Raw genomic sequence first — 23,275 nt, forward strand, 5'->3', positions numbered from 1 at the left:
TTCGTGAGACTAGGACAGTGGTTCTCAACCTTCCTAACGCCGCGACCCTTTACTACAGTTCCTCATGTGGTGGTGACCCCAACCATAAAGTTATTTTCGTTGCTACTTCATAACTGTAATTTTGCTACTATTATGAATCGTAATGTAAATATCTGATGTGCAGGATGTATTTTCATTGTTACAATTTGAACATAATTAAAGCATAGTGATTGATCACAAAAACAATATGTAATTATATATGTGTTTTCCGATGGTCTTAGGCGACCCCTGAGAAAGGGTCATTCGACCCCCAAAGGGGTTGCGACCCACAGGTTGAGAACCGCTGGACTAGGAGGATAGCATGCAGAGGTGAGGGGTGTGAGAGGGAGTTGGGAAATGGAAGTGATTTGGCATGTTGGAGTACAGAGTCTTATGCTTAATAGTGTGGCAGAGGACATTGGTCTTGACCCTGAAGAACTCTGTATTTCATGTAGAGAGTTTGGACTCTATCCTTTAGATAGTGGAATACACTAGCACAGTGCTAAGCAGCAGAAATAAAAGACAAGCCACATACTAAATTTTAGATGTTATAGAAGACATATTTAGAAAAAGGTGAATTAATTTTAAGAATATATTTTGATCTAATCTATCCATAAATATCATTTCAACATGTAATCCATATAAAGATTATTAATGACTTGCACAGAGGGCCAAGAGAGTGCCACAGTGGCTTCCAGAGGGAGGGTCAGGTGAAGACACAGGGAGAAGATGTCTGTTTACAAACCAAGGCAAGAAGTCTTACAGGAAACCAACCCTGCCATTGACCTTGGACTACAGAGCTTTGAGTAGATCTAAGATGGCGGTGGAGTAGGTGGAAGCTAAACTCCCCTCCTCCCAGGACCAAATTAGAGTTATAACCAAACTATATAAGAATCACCCTGAATAACCAACTGAAGATGAGCTGAAGACCTTATAACCAAGGACTCACAGGAGAGCCCACATTGAGACTGGTGGGAAGGGTGGAGACAAAAAAGGGGCAGCAGCCGAGGTTCTGGAGGGATATCCAGCTCCGTGAGGGGCAGTTCTCCTGAGAAGGGTGGGGTCTACACCCCTCGATGGGCTCCCCAGGCTAGGGCACCAGAGCTGAGAAGAGGCACCCAGAGTCCTGGCCATTGTGGCTCAGTGATTAGAGCTTCAGTCCTCACCCCAAAGGGTCATAGTTTTGAATCCTGGTCAAGGGCACATACCTGGGTTTCAGGGTTGATCCCCAGCCCCAACTGGGGCACATGCAGGAAGCAACCAATCGATGGTCTCTCTCACATAGATGTTTCTCTCCCTCCTCCCTTCCTCCTCTCCACTCTCTCTAAAAATAAATGGGAAAAATATCCTCAGGTGAGGATTAACCAAAAAATAAAAATAAATTAAATAGAGGCACCCACATAACATCTGGCTGTGAAAAGCTCCAGGGTTTCTGTTCACTGGGGAGAGATGGCTAGAGATACCGGTACCCTCTTAAAGGGCCAATGCATAAAACGTCATTCACAGTGACAAGTCCCATGAGGAGAGTGGGGTTAGTGGCTTTGGGGAGGGAGCTGAAGGGACAGCCACCAGAATCCCTGTGCTGAATCATTCACCTATACCCATGGTCTGCAAACTGCGGCTCGCGAGCCACATGCGGCTCTTTGGCCCCTTGAGTGTGGCTCTTCCTAAGCCTTAGGAGTACCCTAATTAAGTTAATAACAGTGTACCTACCTATATAGTTTAAGTTTAAAGAATTTGGCTCTCAAAAGAAATTTCAGTCATTGTACTGTTGATATTTGGCTCTGTTGACTAATGAGTTTGCCGACCACTGGCCTATACCACAGATGCCATCTTTCTTTATTTTTTTTTAAATTGTTTTATTGCTTAAAGTATTACAAAGAGTATTATATATGTCTCCTTTTTTTTTTCTCCCCTTGACCTTCCCCTAGCCTCCCATACCCCCCAGTGTCTTGTGTTTATTGGTTATGCTTATATGCATGTTGGCCAGCAGGCCTTGATCAGGTGATTGGGACCTGCTGGCTGGGGGCAGCTCCTGCATTGAGCGTCTGCCCCCTGGTGGTCAGTGCACATCATAGCTGGTTGTTCTGCTGTCCAGTCAATTTGTATGTCATGCTTTTATATATATAGACTAGAGGCCCAGTGCACAGAATTCATGCATGGAGGGGGTCCCCTCAGCCCAGCCTGCACCCTCTCCAATCTGTGATCCCTCTCACAATCCAGGACCGCTGGCTCCTAACTGCTCACCTGCCTGCCTGCATGATTGCCCCTAACTGCCCCCCCGCCCCCGCCAGCCTGATCACCCCTAACTGCCTCTGCCTGCCGACCTGATCACCCCCAACTGCCCCCCCCCCGCCAACCTGGTCACCCCCAACTGCCCCCACCACCGGCCTGGTCACCCCTAAATGCCCCATCCACCATCATAGTCACCCCTTATGCCCCCCCCCCTTGCTGGCCTGGTTGCTCCAACGGCCCCCCTCTGCCAGCCTGGTCGCCCCTTACTGCCCCCCCTGCTGGCCTGGTCGCCCCACGCAGCCTGCTGCTCAGTCCTTTGGTCATCCCTCACTAACCCCCTTTGCTGCCTGGTAACCCACTCAGCCTGTTCAGTTGTCCATTCGGTTGTTTCAGAAGTGATGGCCCCTGGCTCTTTATATATATATAGATAGTACCAGAAGTCCTAGCTACAGCAGTCAGACAAGAAGAACAAATAAAAGGCATTCAAGTTGGAGAGGAAGAAGTAAAACTTACTATTTGTGGATGACATGATACTGTATACAGAGAACTCTAAAGATTCCACCAAACACTACTAGAACTGATAGATGAATTCAATAAAGTAAAAGCATACAAAATAAATATCCAGAAATCAGTTGCATTTTATAGGCCAATAATGAACTAGGAAACTAAGAAAACAATCCCATTCATAATGGCTTCAAAAAGAATAAAACAGGGGTCCTCAAACTTTTTAAACAGGGGGCCAGTTCACTGTCCCTCAGACCGTTGGAGGGCCCAACTATAGTTTAAAAAAAAACTATGAACAAATTCCTATGCACACTGCACATACCTTATTTTGAAGTAAAAAAACAAAACGGGAACAAATACAATATTTGTGTTTGCATGTGGCCCATGGGCCGTAGTTTGAGGACCCCTGGAATAAAATATCTAGGAATAAGGACCTGTATTCAGAAAATTATAAGACACTGAAGAAAGAAATTGAAGAAGATACAAATAAATGGAGGCATATACCATGTTCATGGATAGGAAGAATTAACATCATTAAAATACCCATATTACCCAAAGCAATCTGTAGATTCAGTGCAATTCCTATTAAGATACCAATGGTGCCCTGACCGGTTTGGCTCAGTAGATAGAGCGTCGGCCTGCAGACTAAAAGATACCAATGGTATATTTCACAGAGCTAGAGCAAATATGCCAAAAATGTATATGGAACCACAAAAGACCCCAAATAGCAACAACAATCTTAAGAGAGAGAAAAAAAGAAAGTTGGAGGAATCACACTACATGATATCAAGCTACACTACAAGGCCATAGTAATAAAAAAAACACATGGTACTGGCATAAAAGCAAACATAGATCAATAGAACAGAATAGAGAGCCTAGAAATAAATCCAGGCCTTTATAGTCAATTAGTATTTTACAAAGGAGGCAAGAACATACAATGGGGTAAAGATAGTCTATTGAATAAATGATGTTGGGAATATTAGACAGACTCATGCAAAAAAAATAAAATAAAACTAGCCCACCCAGCAAATGGAGGAAAAGGAGCTAGGATCAGAAAAGACTTCAGGAAGGAGATGATAGTTAAGGAAAAAAAAAAATCTTGGAACACATAGGAATTAAACTGCCCGGATGTGAATCCTGGCTCTATCACCTACTGGCTATATGATCTTGGGCAATGTACTTAGCCTCGATTTGCTCATCTTTAAAATAGAAATGATAAGCCCAGCTGGCCTGGCTCAGTGGTTGAGTGTCAATTTATGAACCAGGAAGTTGTGGTTTGATTCCCAGTCAGGGCACATGCCAGGGTTGCGGGCTCAATCCCCAGTATGGGGCATGCAGGAGGCAGCTGATCAATGATTCTCTCTCATCATTGATGTTTTTATCTTTCCCTCTCCTTCCTCTCTGAAATAAATAACCATACTTTTTAAGTAGGGATAATAATATTTGTATGGATCTCACAGACTTCTCATGAGAAATCAATGGAATAATCCCAACAAGTATTAGAACAGTGCTGGCATATAACAGCAGCTTAATAAATGTTAGCTATTATTATTTGGGATGTCTCAAAGAATGGGTAGGATTTTCATAACTGGAAAAAGAAAATTATAACTGAAAATAATAAATAATTAAAGTTATAATGAAGCTGAAAAAACACCTAGCCCACCTTCTTACATCATACACAATAAACTCAAAATGGATTAAAGACTTAAATGTTATACTCGAAACCATAAAAATTCTAGAAAAAAACATAGGCTGTAAAAGCTCAAGCATTTCTCATAGCAATATTTTTTTTTCTGATATATCTACTCAGGCAAGGGAAACAAAAGAAAATACAAATAAGTGCAGCTATATCAAACTAAAACGTTTTGCACAGCAAAGGAAACCATCAACAAAATGAAAAGACAACCCACTGAATGGGAGAACATATACACTGACATATCTGGTAAGGGGTTAATATCCAAAATTTATAAAGAACTTAAAAATCTCAATACCAAACCCCCCCCCCCCAAACAATCCAATTAAAAAATGGGCAAAGGACCTGAATAGATACTTCTCCAAGGAGGACATAGAGATGGTCAATAGACATATGAGAAGATGCTCAATGTCACTAATCATCAGAGAAATGCAAATTAAAACCACAAAGAGATATCACCTCACACCTGTCAGAATGACTATCATCAGTAAATCAAACAAGTGTTGGTGAGGATGTGGAGAAGAGGGAACCTTTGTGTACTGTTGGTGGGAATATAGATTGGTGGAGCCACAGATGATAGCAGTGTGGAGTTACCTCAAAAAATAAAAATTTAATTATTATCCAACAATCCTGCTTCTGTGAATATTTCCAAAGAAAATTGAAACACTACTTCAAAAGAATATATGCACACGTGTGTTCATTGCAGCGTCATTTACAACAGTCAAGATTTGGAAATAGCTAAGTGTTCATCAGCACATGAGTGGATAATAGAGACAGACGCACAGAGCTGGCTGACAGAGGTCAAGGGAGGGGATTTGGGGGGTGGAGGGATTGTGCAAAAAAGAAAAAAAGAGGAAGAACTCGTGGACACAGACGTCAGTGTGGTGATTGCCTATGGAAGGGATGCGGGGGGAGATGGAGTAGGGTATAGGGAGGATAAATGTTAATGGAAGGAGACTTGATTTGGGGTGATGAACACACAATACAGTGTACAGATGATGTGTTGTACAATTGGTCATCTGAAACCTGTATAATTTTGTTAACCAGTGTCAACATCAATACATTTAATTTTTAAAAGTTTTTTAAAAAATGTTTTCATTGATTATTTAGAGAAAGAAGAAAGGAGAGAGATAGAGAGATGGAAACCTCAACGAGAGAAACATCGATCAGCCATCTCCTGCATGCTCCCTACTAGGGATTGAGCCTGCAACCTGGGCATGTGCCTTGACCAGGAATCAAACTGGGGGCCTTTTGGTTCATGGGTCAACACTCAACCACTGAACCACATAGGCCAGGCTTAAAAGGGTTTTTTTAAATAAGATTTTTAATAAAATATCCTGCATTTGGGGCACTACAGTCTTCAAAATATTGTGTGTATTTTACACTTACCACACCTTTCAATTCAGACTAACCACACATGGCTGCTGCTAACCATATTGAATAGTGTGATCCACGAATCTTTTTTTTTTTTTTAATTCCCTACCTGAGATATTTTTTCCATTGATTTTTAGAGAGAGTAGAAAGGAGGGAGGGAGGAAGGACGAGAAAGAGATTGGCTGTCTCCACACACACCTGATGGGCCAGGGATCAAACCTGCAACCCAGGTACATCTCCTTGACCAGGAATTGAACCCACGAACCTTGGGTGCAAGGCCAACACTAAGCACTGAGCAATGGTGGCCAGGCCAATCCAAGAATCTTTTAAGTGGTAAAATGTTTGGTTTAGATTTGCATTATAATAATAATGAGGTGGGGCTAGACAGGAAATAGGGGCACTCATATAACAGATGATGAGGGCTTAGAATTATGGGGGATGGGTTAGGAGAGCACAGAATCAAGAGATAGTTCTTAGTAATTATGTGTAGGAGCCTAAATTTTGTTTCCATAGACTTTATAGCAAGTAATTGGACTATTTGCCTGGATGTTTCATAAATCCTTTAAGTTCATCATAGCCAGTACATCTAGTATTTTCCCTGCTAACCTATTTCTTCATCAATGGTCACCATCCCATTCCTTCTAATGCCACACATTCAATTAATCACCAGGTACTGTGGGCTCCACCTTCAAAATGTCTCTTAACTCTACTCAGCTGTTAAAACCTACTAGATAGGTTCCTCTACCAAAAACTTCATAGTGTTCTGTACAGCTCATTTGTATCACTCATCACAGTTAAAATTATGCGTCCAGTTTCTTATCATCTCTAAGATTGTAAGGTTCACGATGTCAGGAATTCTCCGTCTTGTTTATGTGAATGCTCAGCAGCCTCTAGCTTAAGATCTGAGTGTTCTTGACTACTTTGTGGAGAATTTAAGTTTCCTTTCAAATTACCTATAGTGTACACAGCATGGTAAAGTGCAAAGATGTGGGTTTGGAGTCAACCTGAGCTTGAATTTCACCTGTTGGTTAATGGTTTTGTGACCATGGCTTCAGTTTCCTTATCCACAAAATGGGAATAATGGTAGTACTGCTGTTCTCTAGGTTGTGGAAATTGATTAAATGAAATAATACATATAAAACTCAGCGTGATACCCTAACCGATTTGGCTCAGTGGATAGAGCTTCGGCCTGAGGACTGAAGGGTCCCAGGTTCGATTCCGGTCAAGGGCATGTACCTTGGTTGCAGGCACATCCCCAGTAGGGGGTGTACAGGAGGCAGCTGATCGATGTTTCTCTCTCATTAATGTTTCTAATTCTCTATCCCTCTCCCTTCCTCTCTGTAAAAAAATCAATAAAATATATTAAAAAAAAAACTCAGCATGATGTTGACAGTAAGTACTCAATAATAATTTGTTATTAATGAGATCACTTATTTGTAAGCTTTTGTTTGCTCACTGTAACAGTGATTTTCATCAAGCTACTACAGTAATAAGTCTGTTGATACTTTCACATGAGTAATTATAATATATTGAAATTTAGTGAGGTTTATTATAGCATATTCCAAATTACTATAAATACTTGTGATTTATAAAGTATTTCACTCTAATAATTGATAAAACATTCATATTAATACCTGATATGCCATTGACCAGGAGAAATAAAGAAGAACCAGTGAAATAAGAAGTCCTATGATAACACATACACATATAATAGGGCTCAATAATAATTGAAGATTATGAGAAACTGAAATTTTTATTTTCCAACTATATCATATTGGCACATTTTTAGCCCAACAACAGAAATTGCTCAAAATATGTTTTTAAATTTCTGGCTTGCTAACCAGTAACAGCACAGAGCATATAAGAAATTAACAGTCATTTATTGAGTAACTCTTAATATGCAAAGCACTCTAATAGGCGTACTCTAAGAGATAAAGAAAGAAGAAAGCATGATTTCTGTTTTCCAGCATCTTATAACCTGTTCTAGGAGAGCTGTCTGAATCAAATGAAACAATTGGTGAATTAGACAAGCTAGTATTTAATTAACTGCTAAAACCAATTCTGCCTTGAGATTATATGTTAGAAAGATGATCAGCCTTCTTGAAATTTAGCTTTGATAAGACCACACTGCAGTTGGAGGACTTAATATTTTTTTTGATGGTTCAGTTTTTCATAGAAAATTGAATTCATTATACAAAGTATGATACTAAACTGCCTTTTCAGACTGTTGAAAACTAAGTTTTGTTGGTTTGCTCCCTTTCGTAGCAAAATTGCGATGGGACAGGCATGATGTACTTCGTAGGATGTGGTTATAATGCTTTTCCTGTTGGATCTGAGTATGCTGACTTCCCAAACATGGATGACAAACAGAAAGACAGAGAAATAAGAAAATTCAGATACATTGTCCATGCGGAACAGAATGCCTTGACCTTTAGGTATGAAATTCCTTTGCATTTTCATTAAAATGTAGCAAGGGTTAGTTGAAATTGAACCCACAACCTTTTGGTGTATGGGACAATGTTCCAAGCAACTGAGCCACCAGGCCAGGGCTGAACTTAGTTTACTTTTAGCTGCAATTTATTTCCTTTTTAAAATTTTTATTATTCCAAGAAATACTCTTTAGAAGTATAACTTTGGTTATACTTGGTCTTTGCTGCCTGGCCTGAGGCCATCATCAGAGATACTGCGGGCAGATTTATTGAGCAATCTTTTTTTCCTCCTATTCCTTACTCTCTAATATAAAATGGCATGAAGTGTATTCTTAGGGTCTTGTATATTTCTGGAATGTAAGCTGTCCTTTGTTTGCAAAATCTAAAGCACATATTTTGTTTTTATGACTATATAGATTTTATTATGAACTAAATTGCTTTAACATAGTTTTTGTTAGAGGTTATAACTGGCATTACCTCCTCCTCTGATGTTAATTTAGATTATTTCTGCAAACATTTCTCAGCATTAACCATGAAGGGGGTGAACTTAGGGTATTCAAAATTGAATAAAATATTGCTCCTATCCTTAAGAGCTTATAACACAGTATGTGATACAGGGAATGTGATAGTGCATTCACCCAACCCAAGTGCTGTAGAAATTCATGGGCTGTTATGGATGGAGGGGATTGGGAGGGAAAAGCTTTATGGAGAAGCTAGCATTTCTGCTGAGCTTTGTAGGTTTTGGTAGGATTGTGACAATTGGAGGTACTTACAGGGAAGTCATTCTTGCTTCGGGCATAGCAGTGGTCTAGAAGGAGGAGAAAAGCTTATGTGTAGGAACATGCAGCTCCAGTTAGGCTGGACCATGGAGCTCCTGGGATTAGGTTGGGACTATACAGTGGGGCCTTGACTTACGAGTGTCCCGACTAACGAGTTTTTCGAGATACGAGCTGTCTCTCGGCTGATTTTTTGCTTTGAGTTGCGAACTAAAATTCGGGTTACGAGCCAGCTTCAGATACCCCACCGCTAGTTGGAGCAGCGAACGTCACAGTGAAAGCCACAACATCAGCCCAGCATCACGTGTCTCACTCGTTCACAATTGATTTGACATACGAGTAATTTGAGTTATGAGCTCCGTCACGGAACGAATTAAACTCGTAAGTCAAGGCCCCACTGTATAGGGAAGACTGTGAGGTTAGACTTCATTTGGGAAAATGGAATGGCATTGAGAGATTTACAGTACTGATTGCTTACATTACGGGTATATTGTTTGAAAAGGTTAGGTGCATAAAATTGTGTTGGCCTAGTCCGGGTGAACAAATGAGAGTCTGAACTAGAAAGATGGGTATGGAAGACTGGTGGTGGTGGAAGACGGCTGACTCTGAGCAGAGTGAACCATGGAACCAGGAAATACAACCCCTGTAGCCTCAGATGAGAGCATCCCTTAGTCCTAAACTACCCCCATTCAAACAACTCCTCTCTCTTTTCCTTGTGCTCTTCATTAAAGATTGTATGGAGATATGGATATGTTAAATCCAAATGTTTCTTAAATAAAATATCCTGTGTTAGGGAAGTGGGTAAGGGAACTATAATTCAATCCAGAACTTTAATATTACAGTAAAACCTCAATGTAACAGACTAATATTGGCAAGGGGTGGGGATTAGAAAACTGTGGTACATCTACACAATGGAAATCTACCCTGCGGTAAAAAAGAAGGAATTATTGCCATTTGCAACAGCATGGATGGAACTGGAGAGCATTATGCTAAGTGAAATAAGCCAGTCAGAGAAGGATAAATACCACATGATCTCACTCATTTGTGGATTATAGAGAACAACATAGACTGATGAACAGGGACAGACCCAAAGACAGAGAAACAGCGATCAGACTATCAATCCCCAGAGGGAAAGTAGGGGAGGGTGGGGGTAAGGGGAAGAGATCAACCAAAGGACTTGTGTGCATGCACATAAGCCAAACCAATGAACATGGACAACAGGGGAATGAGAGTATGAGTGTGTGTGTGTGGGGGGGGGAAGTTGGGGGTTAATAGGGGAATGAGGACACATTTGTAATACCTTAACCAATAAAGAAATTTTTTTAAAAAGTCCATCCTATCTAATAATGAGGGAATATGCTAATTGACCCTCACTCCATCGCAAAGATGGCGGTGCCCACAGCCAATAATGAGGGAATATGCCAATTGACTGTCCTTCCCTCAAAGATGGTGGTGCCCACAGCCAATAAGGAGGGAATATGCTAATTGACTGCCATGCCCTCAAATATGGCAGTGCCCATAGCAACAAGATAGCAGTGCCCAGACTCCTTAGCCCTGCCGGGGCAGCAAGCGTATAGCAAGGCCGGGCCCGCCCCTAGGTGAGCCCAGCCTTGCCACGTGCCTGCCTCCAGAGTCCCCCAGTCCCCTCAACCCCCCAGCTGCCCAGGGCTGGCCCAAGGCACAGGCAAGCCTCAGATGGCGGCTGCCCAACCGCCTGGGGCTGTCTGAGGCTCAGGTAACCAGGGCTGGCCAAGGCTTGCGCTGATGGCAGTGACAGCAGCAGAGGTGTGATGGGACGTTGCCTTCCCCTGATGGCCAGGTCTCCCACCCCTGAGGGCTCCCGACTGTGAGGGGGGCAGGCCGGGCTGAGAGACCCCCCCTCCAGTGCATGAATTTTCATGCACTGGGCCTCTAGTTATATAATAAAATAGGTTTTCTGAATGTGTATGTTAAAAAATTGACAAATTAGTTTATCAATTTTTACTTATGTAGATATGTTTGTATAATTAAAAATTAAGTATGTGGAAAGTTTAATTTCACAGAAAAGTTTTCTATATGTATTACTGTAATTTTAAATTTATACTGGATAGGTCTAGTAAATGCCTGCATTCAGCAGTCACCGAGTGTAAACAAATGCACACAGCTGGGGTGTGGCTTAATACATGTGGAAACATCAGCTAGCACATGTTATGCTGCAGAAAGTCACACCACACAACAACGGAACCAACCACCATGTGCTATGCGGTGTGATCATGTGCTATTCATTCACCAACTATTGTTACGAGCAGTGACTCTTGGATTTAAATATGTAGACTATAGTTGCAGGTATGTAATATTTATTTATGTTGGTGAAATTATTACAATGTTTTTTCCAACATATAGCCTATTTGCTAAAATTTGTTAATAATAAGCAAACTAGAGGTCTGGTGCATGAAATTTGTGCGGGGGGGGGGAGGGGAGGGGGGGAGGGGTGTCCCTCAGCCCGGCCTGCACCCTCTCCAATCTGGGACATCCCTCTCACAACCTGGGACTGCTGGCTCTTAACCGCTCGCCTGCCTACCTGCCTGATCGCCCCCTAACCTCTCCCCTGCTGGCCTGATTGAAGCCTAACTGCTCCCCTGCCAGCCTGATCACCCCCAAGTGCCCTCCCCTGCCGGCCATCTTGTGGTGACCACCTTGTGGTGGCCATCTTGTGACAATATGGGGATGGCCATCTTGTGATGACGTTGTGCAACACCACCTAGGCTTTTATTATATAGGATAACCTGTTAATTATAAGCAAATCTTGGTTAAAAGCATTTTAAAATTAACAGAGATTTAATGGAAATTTTGTACATTAAATCCAAAGTCTGTTAAATTGATGTTCGCAAAACCAAGGGATGACAGTAATTTATTACTTTAGTAAGCATTTATTAAATATCCATTAGGTACCAGATAAGGGGATAGTTCTTTTGGCTATCATGAGTTAATGTCTAATTAGACATCATAAACTGTTAAGGGGGTGTTAGTTCTGGCCCCTGATTTGGCATTATAGAGAAGTACTTACTTAGAGAACATTGTGTTCTCTCTCTCTTTTACTGTTTTCATTTACTTTGTAATATAATACTGAAAACTTGCCAGATGGCTTCGAATAAGTAAATTTTGCTTATAATAATTGTCATGTTCAGGTTATATTTTAACATTTATGAGTTTAGATTTTGAACACTAATTCAGAAAGAATAAGTTTCACTTATTATTGTTTATAATGTTATAAATCTGCTCTTAAAGCAGACATTTTAGTTTTTAAAGATTTCTCTGAAATATAACTTACCCTTTCAGAAACTACCCTTGTAATATTTTATACACTTTTTGTAGGTGTCAAGAAATAAAACCAGAAGAAAAAAGTATGATTTTTGTGACAAAGTGCCCATGTGATGAGTGTGTACCTTTAATTAAAGGTGCAGGCATAAAACAAATTTATACAGGGGATATAGATGTTGGAAGAAAGAAGGCAGACATCTCTTACATGCGATTTGGAGAACTTGAGGGTGTTAGCAAATTTACAGTAAGTAAGACACACATTTTTTTTTCAAATATGCTTCCTATTAATGTTGTTTGGTACCCTGCCACATATTTTAACCTAATAATTCCCACCCTTTTAAAGAGTTTCAACAAACTGTTATCACAGTTTATTTTTATGTGCAAGCACTTGCCTACTTACAAATTTTCAGTTTAGGATCTCTGTCTTATGAATTTATATCTCTGTAGAGAGAGTTGTATTGACCTTACAGATCTTGAATTAGCAGACCCTTTGGTGCGTAACAAAAAAAAAAATCTCTGAACTACCTCTTTCCTCACCCTTCTTTCTGGCTTGGATGGAGCAGTAAACAAGGTGAAAATAGTTTAAGGTTACAGAAAAGATAAGGAGGGGGATTTAATATTTGATATATCAAAAAAAGTACTGAGGTAGTTCGTGCAAAACTCAGAACTCTAACTGTTTATATTTTTTTACTATTTAGGAACAATTACAAATATACACAAAAGTTCAAAAACTCTACTAGAAACTTTTTTTCCAGAAACATTTGAGAATAAGTTGTTGACATGATACCAGATTACTCTTAAATACTTTATTGTATATTTTCTTAAACTCTATCTTCTCCTACATAACCATAATCTAACCACAAATCTCAGGGAATTATTATTGACACCTTACTTCCATTTTAGCTGGAGATTTCATCAGCGTTCACCGGTTGTCCCAATAATGTTCTATATAGCAAAAGGGTCCTGTCCAGAATCATGTATTGCTTTTTAATGATAATTCTGGAATTGAATGTAACATTTATATACTAGAATTTGCAGTGGGTACAAAAGACATGTAATAGAATTGCTTATAAATTTCAACTTTTCATTTCTGTTTTGAGTCCAGGGTCCTGGAATGTATACAGGGGAGGGCAAAATTAGGTTTACAGTTGTGAGTACCTGAAAAAGTTTATTCTTGTATTATTATTTATTAATTATTGTATTATTTATTATTATTATTTCATATCCTTACTTATGATTTATCTTTTAGGTAATAATGACTGATAATTTAACTTACTTTTGCCTCCCTCTGTAAAGCACCTAAAAGATACTAATTAAACTATGTACATATTTAAAATTTAAAAAATATAACAACATACTATCTAATTTCTCTCTGTGTATGAAGTATCATAAATTTTTACTTGTTAAATTTTTGTCCTATACTTTTGTCTTTTATCTCGTTTTATTTAAAGTTTCTCACTACTTTAAAAAGAGAAGCGGAGGCTCTAAAAGAAGAGAGATGGGAAAGATTCCTCTTTTGTAAAACTAAGAAAATCTTACATCCAAGAAGTCAAGGATAAATCTCCAGTTCTGTGGTTTTGTTTTCTATCTCTTCATTCCACCTGACAGTGGGAAGAATTTTTCAAATTTTCTTCATAAAGATTAAGTAACCTAGCATTCAGGACTGTGTATGATGGGTGAAGTGAATTCAAAAATATCTTGCTTACTGGTGGATTTTAGTAGCTTTTCAATTGTACAGAGAATGAAGAGATCAGAAGAATGTAGGATAGGGCAAGAGAAGCAGAAGGGGCCAGGAAAACAAAGGGAGTGAAGGCTCTCTGAGCACAGATGTGACACAGAAACACCCATTTGGCCAAGATCCACCCAGAATACCCTCACTCAGGTATACTGTACTTCCAGTGAACATTAGCTTTCCACCCTCTGCTCCTTTCCCTTGTCTGGCTTGGTTTACAATATTATATAAATGGTTTAAACTGCCTGGTGAGCTAAACACCTAGTTTTGTAAATACCAGCAACTGACATGAACTAGTATTTGTTCTAAGTTTGAATTTTAATAATCATTTATTTTTAGACTGTCAAAAGTAGTATAAGAATATGAATAAATTTGGCATTTTTAAAAGATTAAAGCATATTGAAATTAACTTTGTGTGAAAAATGTTTGCTTTTCTCTTTGAAGTATCCCCATATACCTTAAGGTCAGTGGTTCTGTTTTGTGGGGTTATTGCTAGTTAGGCTAGGGCTGGGCAACAGTACTGTCAAAAATAGATTTTGCCAGTATAAACCCATGTCCATTTACTCATAAACTCTTTCTCATGTAGATTTTTCTCTGTTAGGTCATGTGTGTTTTTTTGTTTGTTTGTTTTTTTTAATATATATTTTATTGATTTTTTACAGAGAGGAAGGGAGAGAGATAGAGAGTTAGAAACATCGATGAGAGAGAAACATCGATCAGCCGCCTCCTGCACATCCCCCACCGGGGACGTGCCCGCAACCCAGGTACATGCCCTTGACCGGAATCGAACCTGGGACCTTCCAGTCCGCAGGCCGACGCTCTATCCACTGAGCCAAACCGGTTTCGGCGATGTGTGTTTTTTTTAATTATAAAAGTAACATATGCTCATTGTAGAGCACTAAGAAAATAAAAAAGGACTTATATTATCCCATAACTCATAGATACTGTTTTTAACATGTTATATTTTCAGTCAATGAAAATTCTTCAAAAATAATTTTTTACATGCAATATACATTAATATTTCAAGAAAAATAATTTTAAATATAATAATATTATCAACACTGTACTTACATAGTATAATATCACCAAAATTGTAGGAAATATTAAAAATCTGTAAATAACAGGATTACTTCTATTATATTCTAAAATATTTTTTTCTCTGGCTCTATATAGGTTCATCAGTTTATGTTGTTCATTATATTCCACAAATGAGCGAGGAAAATAATTTTTAATAATTACACATTTCAATCTATAGACATACCTTATTTAACGATTGTTCTGTTGTTCGACACCTACATTGCTTCTAAATTTTTACAGTTGGAAATAGTCTTTTTATGATTATCCTTAAATGTAAACTCAGGATTACTAATTTTTATTTTGCCCAAATTAATAGATATTAGTGGCTTGACAAGTTTTGAAACATGACTTTAAAATAAATTTTTATTTTTTTAAATTAAATCTTTATTGTTCAGATTATTACAGTTGTTCCTCTCTTTTTCCCCCATAGCTCCCCTCCACCCAGTTCCCACCCCACCCTCTGCCCTTACCCCCCCAAACTGCCCTCATCCATAGGTGTACAATTTTTGTCCAGTCTCTTCCTGCACCCCCCCCAACCCCTTTTCCCCCAAGAATTGTCAGTCCACTCCCTTTCTATGCCCCTGATTCTATTATATTCACCAGTTTATTCTGTTAATCAGATTTTTTATTCACTTGATTTTTAGATTAACTTGTTGATAGATATGTACTTGTTGTTCATAATTTTTATCTTTACCTTTTTCTTTTTCTTCCTCTTCTTAAAGGATACCTTTCAGCATTTCATATAATACTGGTTTGGCAGTGATGAACTCCTTTAGCTTTTCCTTGTCTGTGAAGCTCTTTATCTGACCTTCAATTCTGAATGATAGCTTTGCTGGATAAAGTAATCTTGGTTGTAGGTTCTTGCTATTCATCACTTTGAATATTTCTTGCCACTCCCTTTTGGCCTGCATAGTTTCTGTTGAGAAATCAGCTGACAGTCTTATAGGTACTCCCTTGTAGGTAACTAACTATTTTTCTCTTGCTGCTTTTAAGATTCTCTCTTTGTCTTTTGCTCTTGGCATTTTAATTATGATGTGTCTTGGTGTGGTCCTCTTTGGATTCCTTTTGTTTGGGGTTCTCTGCGCATCCTGGACTTGTAAGTCTATTTCTTTCACCAGGTAGGGGAAGTTTTCTGTCATTATTTCTTCAAATAGGTTTTCAATATCTTGCTGTCTCTCTTCTTCTGGCACCCCCATAATTCGGATGTTGGTATGCTTGAAGTCCCAGAGGCTCCTTACTATCTTCATATTTTTGGATTCTTTTTTCTTTTTTCTGGTTGGGTGAATTTTGCTTCTTCGTATTTCAAATCTTTGACTTGATTCTTGTGATCCTCTAGTCTGCTGTTGGATCTCTGTATAATATTCTTTATTTCAGACAGTGTATGCTTAATTTCTATTTTGTCCTTTTTGATATCCTTGAGGGTCTCACTAGATTTATTGAGGGTCTCAATAAATTTATTGGCGGTTTCTAGAAAATTCTTGAAAAACCTTATAACCATGGTTTTGAACTCTATATCCAGTCATTTGCTTCCCTCCATTTCTGTCATTTGTGACCTGTTTCTTTGTCTCCGCATTTTGGCTGCTTCCCTGTGTTAATAGGGTGGCTTTCTGTGCTAGGTGTCCTATAGGGCCCAGTGGCTCAGCCTCCTTAATTACCTAAGGTGGACACTCTTGGTGCACCCCTTTGTGGGCTGTGTGCACAGTCTTGTTAAGACTGTTTGTTGTATAGTTAAGCCTTGATTGTTGTAGGTATCACTGGGAGAAATTGACTTCCAGGCCAATTGGCTGTGAGACTCAGCTGTGTCTATGGTGGGAGAACTTCTGTGCTGGAGACACCCTCTGGGGCAAGACTTGCTTCAGTGGAGCTTTGGTGCTCACTGAGTCTGCCCCCTGAGTGTTGTAATGGATCTGAGGAGTTGTAATCTGGATGGTCCCACTCTGACCCCTGGGTACACTGGATCTTGGATCTCTAAGGAGGTGCTAATTTAGCCTCTGCCTGAGGCTACCCAGCAGGAGCTAAGGAGAGATCTGCAGATTCCTCTTCTTATTTGGGATTTGGAGGTGCCCAGATGAGGCCCAGCTGTGAAGCAATGCATGCTGCTGTGGGGCCTTGGGCCTTCTTTTGGATGTTCTGGGTCTCTCTGACCCAGCTGCAGTTTGTTAGGTAATTTTAGTTTGCAAAAGGCCAAGTCATTCATATGCAAAAGCCTCTGCACACAGCTTGGGTGGGGCGGGGTTTCAGGGAATCAACAGGGCGGAGCAAACAGCTATGGCTGATCCTCAGTACTGCCCTGAGAGGCCCCAGGTCTCAGTGTCCCACGGTAATCGCTGCAAACACCTCTGAGAGAAAGCCGCCCTTGAGTTCCAACTGATGTCAGACCGTCCAGTTTCTCCCCATATGGTCTGGGTCCCCAGAAACTAGCCCAGAACTGGAGTTCAGAGCAGGAGCATGTGTCTCCCTCCTGATTAAAAAAGACAACCGTGTCCTCAGTTGCCAGCCCTTTCCACTTGCGCCTCCGTACCTTTGCACTTTACTTCCGCACCTCCTCAGAGTCTCAGTGTGCTTTTCTCTTTCCTTCTAGTTGTAGAATTTCCACTCAGCCAGCCTTCCTGCAGTTCCGGATGATGTCTGTTTTGTCTTTTAGTTGTATTTTTGAAGTGGTTGTGCGAGGCAGCAATTTCCGGTGTTTACCTATGCCGCCATCTTGGTTTCTCTAAAATAAATTTTTATACAGAACTTCTCACTTTTTATAAATTCTCTGTTCCTCATGCTAACCATAACCATCCCATTTCTATAGGCAACCAACCAGTTCTTCATGTCCTCCCTTTCCAAGGACTTTTTTCCACTTGGTAAAATGTTTATCTTTTGTCTTTACCCCATGATATTAGTTAGTTTATTTGATGAACCAACTGATGCTATGGGAGAGGCTCCCAGATACTAAACATTTAATTGTGTCTTTCTGGAGGTAGTTCCCTAGTGGGGTCTTTTAGGTTAAGTCATCAAGTGATTCTGATGATGAGGATTTCAAGCCCAGGAAATAAGGAAGGGCTATGCTATGAGATCCTGATTACACTCATTTTTCTTATCTGCTGCTCCAATCTTCTCTGTAATATCCGTGAATCTTCAGGCTTCTGTATTTCTTTCTGAATAGTTAAGATGGAAAACTAGTTAGAGAGATGATGTGATATGATATAAATAATCCTATCTAATAAAAGAGAAACATGCAAATTGACCATACCCCCCGAATGCTTCCCATTTGCTAATCAGCAGGATATGCAAATTAACTGCCAACCACGATGGCGGCCGGCAGCCAGGCAGTTGAAGCAAACAGGAGGTTTGCTTGCTCCAGTGATGGAGGAAGCCAAGGTTCCCGGCCTGCGGCAGCCCAGCTCTGAGCTCCGGATGCAACAATGTTGCAATTATAGAAGCTAAACAAGCTCCAGATAGCTGCTTTAAGCCAGCAGCGGGCTCAGAGCTTAGAGCCGCAGTGATGGCAACACAGTTTCAATTATAGAAGCTAAACAAAGCCCAGATATCTGCTTTCAGCAGCCGAGGCCTCAAGCTGGAGCCGGCCTCAGAGCTAAAGCCGGCTCTCAGCTCCAGTGACAGCCATAGAAAGTAAATAAATCCCAGAATTAAAAAAAAGAAAAAAAGGAGAGGCTGGGAGCTTCAGTCACCTGCCAGCCTGAAAACAGCCCTCAGCCCCTCACCCAGACTGGCCAGGCACCCCAGTGGGGACCCCTACCCTGAAGGGGGTGTGACCAGCTGCAAACAGCCATCATCCCCTCATCCAGGCTGTCCAGGCACCCAAGTGGGACCCCTACCCTGATCCGGGACACCCTTCAGGGCAAACCAGATGGCCCCCACCCGTGCACCAGGCCTCTATCCTATACTACAGGCAGGGTGGGACAGCGCGAGCTGTCATCCATGCCCCATGTGCAGCCCTGGGCAGTGGGGCATAAGCCCCGCCCGAAGCCGGGACCCCTATGTGCCACCTGAGACCCCAGCCAGGACCCCCATGCGACCTAAGCCCTGCACTGCTAAGCCCCGTCCCCAGCCTGGACCCTGTGACTCTTGGAGAGCAGGAAAGTGCCGCTGGGCCCTGGGTCGCTGTGGTGATCCGGCCATCGGTAAGTAGAAAAGTGCGGCCTGTAGACCGCCCCCAGCTGGGCCTGATCCAGGAGCAGGAAAGCCTGGCCTGTGGGCAGCCCCAAGCTGGGCCTGATCCAGGAGCAGGAAAGCCCGGCCTGCAGGCAGCCCCCAGCTGGGCCTGCTCCCCCGTCGCCATGGCGATCCTGGAGCAGGAAAGCCCGGCTTGCAAGCAGCACCCCATCCTGGCCATAGCTCAAGGGAGAGTACAACATGCAGTGGAGGCCAGGAGCCGGAGAGATCAACACAGAGGGGCTCCTGCTCCAAGCCTCCATGGTGTGGCTAAGGGCAGGCCCCCAGCAGACACACACACACACACACACACACACACACACACAGTGCCTGCTCTGAGCCTCCAGTGTGGCTGGGGACAGACCCCCAGTGGGGACACACACACACACACACACACACACACACACACACACGGGATGCCTGCTCCGAGCCTCTGCTGCCAGACTGTGGCCATCAGTAGGACATCCACTGTGGGCTCCTGGACTGTGAGAGGGGCAGGCTGGGCTAAGGGAACCTCCAACCCCCAGTGCACGAATTTCGTGCACCAGGCCTCTTGTCTATATATATAAAAGCCTAAGTGACCACTCAACCGGTAGCTATGATGCGCACTGACCACCAGGGGACAGATGCTCAATGCACAGGCATGGAAACATGGAATAGACTGATGAATTTCAGAGGGAAGCGGGGAGGGAGGAGGGCGGGAAGAGATTAACCAAAGATCTTATGTGCATACTAGAGGTCCCTCGGCCTGGCCTGCGCCCACTTGCAATCTGGGACCCCTCGGGGGATATTGGACTGCCGGTTTTGGCCCGATCTTTAAGCCAGGCCAGTGGACCCCACCAGAGCATGAATCCGTGCACCAGGCCTCTAGTATCATGCATGGGAGGGGTGTGTCCCTAAGCCTGGCCTGCACCCTCTCCAATCTGGGACCCCTTGGGGGATGTCTGACTGCCAGTGTAAGCCTGATCCCACAAAGATCAGGCCTCAACCAGCAGTCAGGCATCCCTCTCACAATCCAGGACTGCTTGCTCCTAACTGCTCGCCTGCCTGCCTGATCGCCCCTAACCACTTCTGCCTGCCAGCCTGATTGCCCCCTAACTGCTCCCCTGCTGGCCTAATTGATGCCTAACTGCTCCCCTACCGGCCCGATCGCCCCCAACTGCCCTCCCCTGCAGGCCCTATCACCGCCAGCTGCCCTCCCCTACAGGCCTGGTCACCCCTAACTGCCCTCCCCTGCTGGCCTGGTTGCACCCAACTGCCCTCCCCTGCTGGCTTTTTCGTTCCCAACTGCCCCCCTGCCAGCTTGGCCACTCCCAACTCCCTCCCCCGCCGGCCTTGTCACCCGCAATTGCCCTCCTGCCAGTCTGGTCGCCCACGCAGCCTGCTGTTCAGTCGTTTGGTCGTCCCTCACTAACCCCCGTGGTGGCCTTGTCACCCCAAGCAGCCTGCTGTTTGCTCTTTACTGTTACTATGACGGTGTCCCAGACAATTTGCATATTCCTCTATTATTAGTATAGACTAGGGGCCCGGTGCACGAAATTCGTGCACTGGGTGTGTGTGTGGGGGGGGAGTGTCCCTCAGCCCAGCCTGCCCCCTCTCACATACTGGGAGCCCTCAGGCATTGACCCCCATCACCCTCCGATCGCCTGATCGGCCCCTTGCCCAGGCCTGACGCCTCCACCAGAGGTGTCAGGCTTGGACAGGGGACCCCCATCTCCCCCCGATCACTGGCTCTGGCCCCCGCCCAGGCTTGAGGCCTCTGGCCCAGGAATCATGCCTGGGCAGGGGACCCCCATCTCCCTCTGATCACTTGCTCCACCCCCCGCCCAAGCCTGATGCCTCTGACCCAGGCTTCAGGCCTGGGCAAGGGAACCATCATATCCCCCCAATCCCCGGCTCCGCCCCCCACCAGGCCTGATGCCTCAGCCAGAGGAGTTGACCCTCATCACCCTCCGATCACCAATCACCGGATCGGCCCCTTGACCAGGCCTGAGGCCTCCGGCAGAGGTGTCAGGCCTGGGCAGGGGACCCCCAGCTCCCCGCGGTTGCAGGCTCCGCCCCTGCCCAGGCCTAACGCCTCTGGCCTAGGCGTCTGGCCCGGGCAGCGGGGACCTGCAGTGGCAGCGGGGGGCACCGCGATCGTGGGCTTCGCTTTAGGCCCAGGCAAAGGACCCTTAGCTCCTGGGACTGCCAGCTTCGACTGTGCCCAGCTCCCATCGCTGGCTCCACCCCTACTTCCTGCTATCACTGGCCAGGGCGGCAAAGGCGCCTGATTCTCCGATCATGGCTGGGGGGCAGGGCAAAGGCAGCCCCAGGGCCGCCTTTGCCCTGCCCCCCAGCTCTTAGCTCCCCCCTGGGTTTCCGATCACTGTCAGTGGCAGGGGGCTTCTTCCTCTTCCTGCTTTCCCTTTCGCCTCCCTGCATTGTGCCTACATATGCAAATTAGCCGCCATCTTGTTGGCAGTTAATGTTAGTTGGCAGTTAATTTGCATATAGCCCTGATTAGCCAATGAAAAAGGTATCGCCGTACGCCAATTACTGTTTTTCTCTTTTATTAGTGTAGATGTTATAACTATATTAAAAGGCAAGATAATCTTGGCCATATTTTCATTTTTTAATATCTGGGCCTTCTCTAGCTATTATAAGATGAGAAGGACCTGAAGATAGAGTATGAGGTGGTGGAAATTCTATAGTATTGGCGAACCCAGATTCTAATTCTATTGCTGCCTTTAGTTAGTGTGTAACCCTGGGCAAGTCACTACACTTTTCTGGTGTTCCATTTTCTTACCTATAAAATGAAAGTAAAGACTCTTTAAAGTTCATTTCTTCTTTACGAATATTGGTTTTGATCCCAGAAGTCATATCATTCAAGTCCTTCAGGGTCATTAGGGCTTTTTTTTAAAGATTGTTTTGATATTTGAGAGTAGGGTGTTAAAATACTATGTATTAAATCCTTCTTAAACATATAAATAAAATGCTTGTGCCCTTTTGCAGTGGCAGCTGAATCCAGCAGGAACTTGTGTTCTTGAACGAAATGAGCCTGAAAGCAGAGAGAGTAAGTATTTACAAGTCCTTTTTGAGGTTAACTTTATTGCTGAGAAGAAATAATGCATTGTGAATTTTAATGAAATTGTTGGAAATTGTTGTAGTCTTAGACAGAGGATACTCTTTTTCCAGGTTCGATTTTTGCCACTCAGTTTGCTCACAAGCATTTGTTTACCATATACTAGGTGTGATGGAAAGTGCTGGCTAGTAATTAGTCCTGCATGATCTGCACTTTAATATAAATAATCATATACAAATTGATTTCATAAATTAAATTTATATGAAATAGTAAACAACAGTGTTCTTCCATACCAAAACAAAAGCTTTTTGGATGGTTTGACAGGAAAACTGCATATAAGTAATACAGCTGGATCTAGGGCCAAATTATGAGGATGTATGAATTCTTATTAGAGTAAAGCCACATTTGCTCAGATTTGTCAGAGACTAGAAATGTTCTGGGTATTTGCATATTCTAATTAACTATCAGTCATCACACCTACCATAAATGAATTGCTAGTCTTCAAAGCTTTATTATTTGCATACTGACACAGATATTTTGAAAGTAATGGAATCTTTGGGAGATTTACAATTCCTTAGGCACATTAATTTTGAACATTAGTTATTGGTGTACAATATTATTTTTAAATACTAGCTATGCTAGCTTGTTGATTGTTTGTATTCTAGGTAAGTGGAAGTTTATAAGGTAAAGTTTTCTTGATAATAACAATGATTTGATTATCCTGAAAAATCAGGAAATATAAATATCTTTATGAAAATAATTTCTATGTAAATTTCTTGATTTTGTTTGTTCTGAATTAACTTTATTTTATTCAAATAGTAATCTGGAAAAAAATACATATTTAAGCTTCAGCTTTCTTTTTTAAAATTTATCAGGAAAAATAAGTAAAAGGAAAAAAAAAAGATATACCCA

The 23,275-nt window shown here is 42.3% G+C and overlaps 1 protein-coding gene across 3 annotated transcripts in view; it reads left to right on the top strand.

Annotated features, from left to right (window-relative positions):
• CDADC1 (cytidine and dCMP deaminase domain containing 1) overlaps positions 1-23,275 on the top strand; it is a 71,401-nt gene that overhangs the window by 37,164 nt on the left and 10,962 nt on the right. Inside the window, exons 7-9 of one of the 3 annotated variants that reach the window (XM_081082787.1) lie at positions 8,090-8,259; positions 12,384-12,573; positions 22,294-22,354. In XM_081082787.1, coding sequence (XP_080938913.1) covers positions 8,090-8,259; positions 12,384-12,573; positions 22,294-22,354 — 421 coding nt within the window. Of the gene's footprint in view, positions 1-8,089; positions 8,260-12,383; positions 12,829-13,780; positions 14,469-22,293; positions 22,355-23,275 lie in introns of those variants that run through there. The other 2 variants (XM_081082788.1, XM_081082786.1) reach the window with 2 other exon arrangements.

Source organism: Myotis nattereri (genome assembly GCF_964212035.1).
Source record: "Myotis nattereri genome assembly, chromosome: 2".
Taxonomy (NCBI): Eukaryota; Metazoa; Chordata; class Mammalia; order Chiroptera; family Vespertilionidae; genus Myotis; species Myotis nattereri.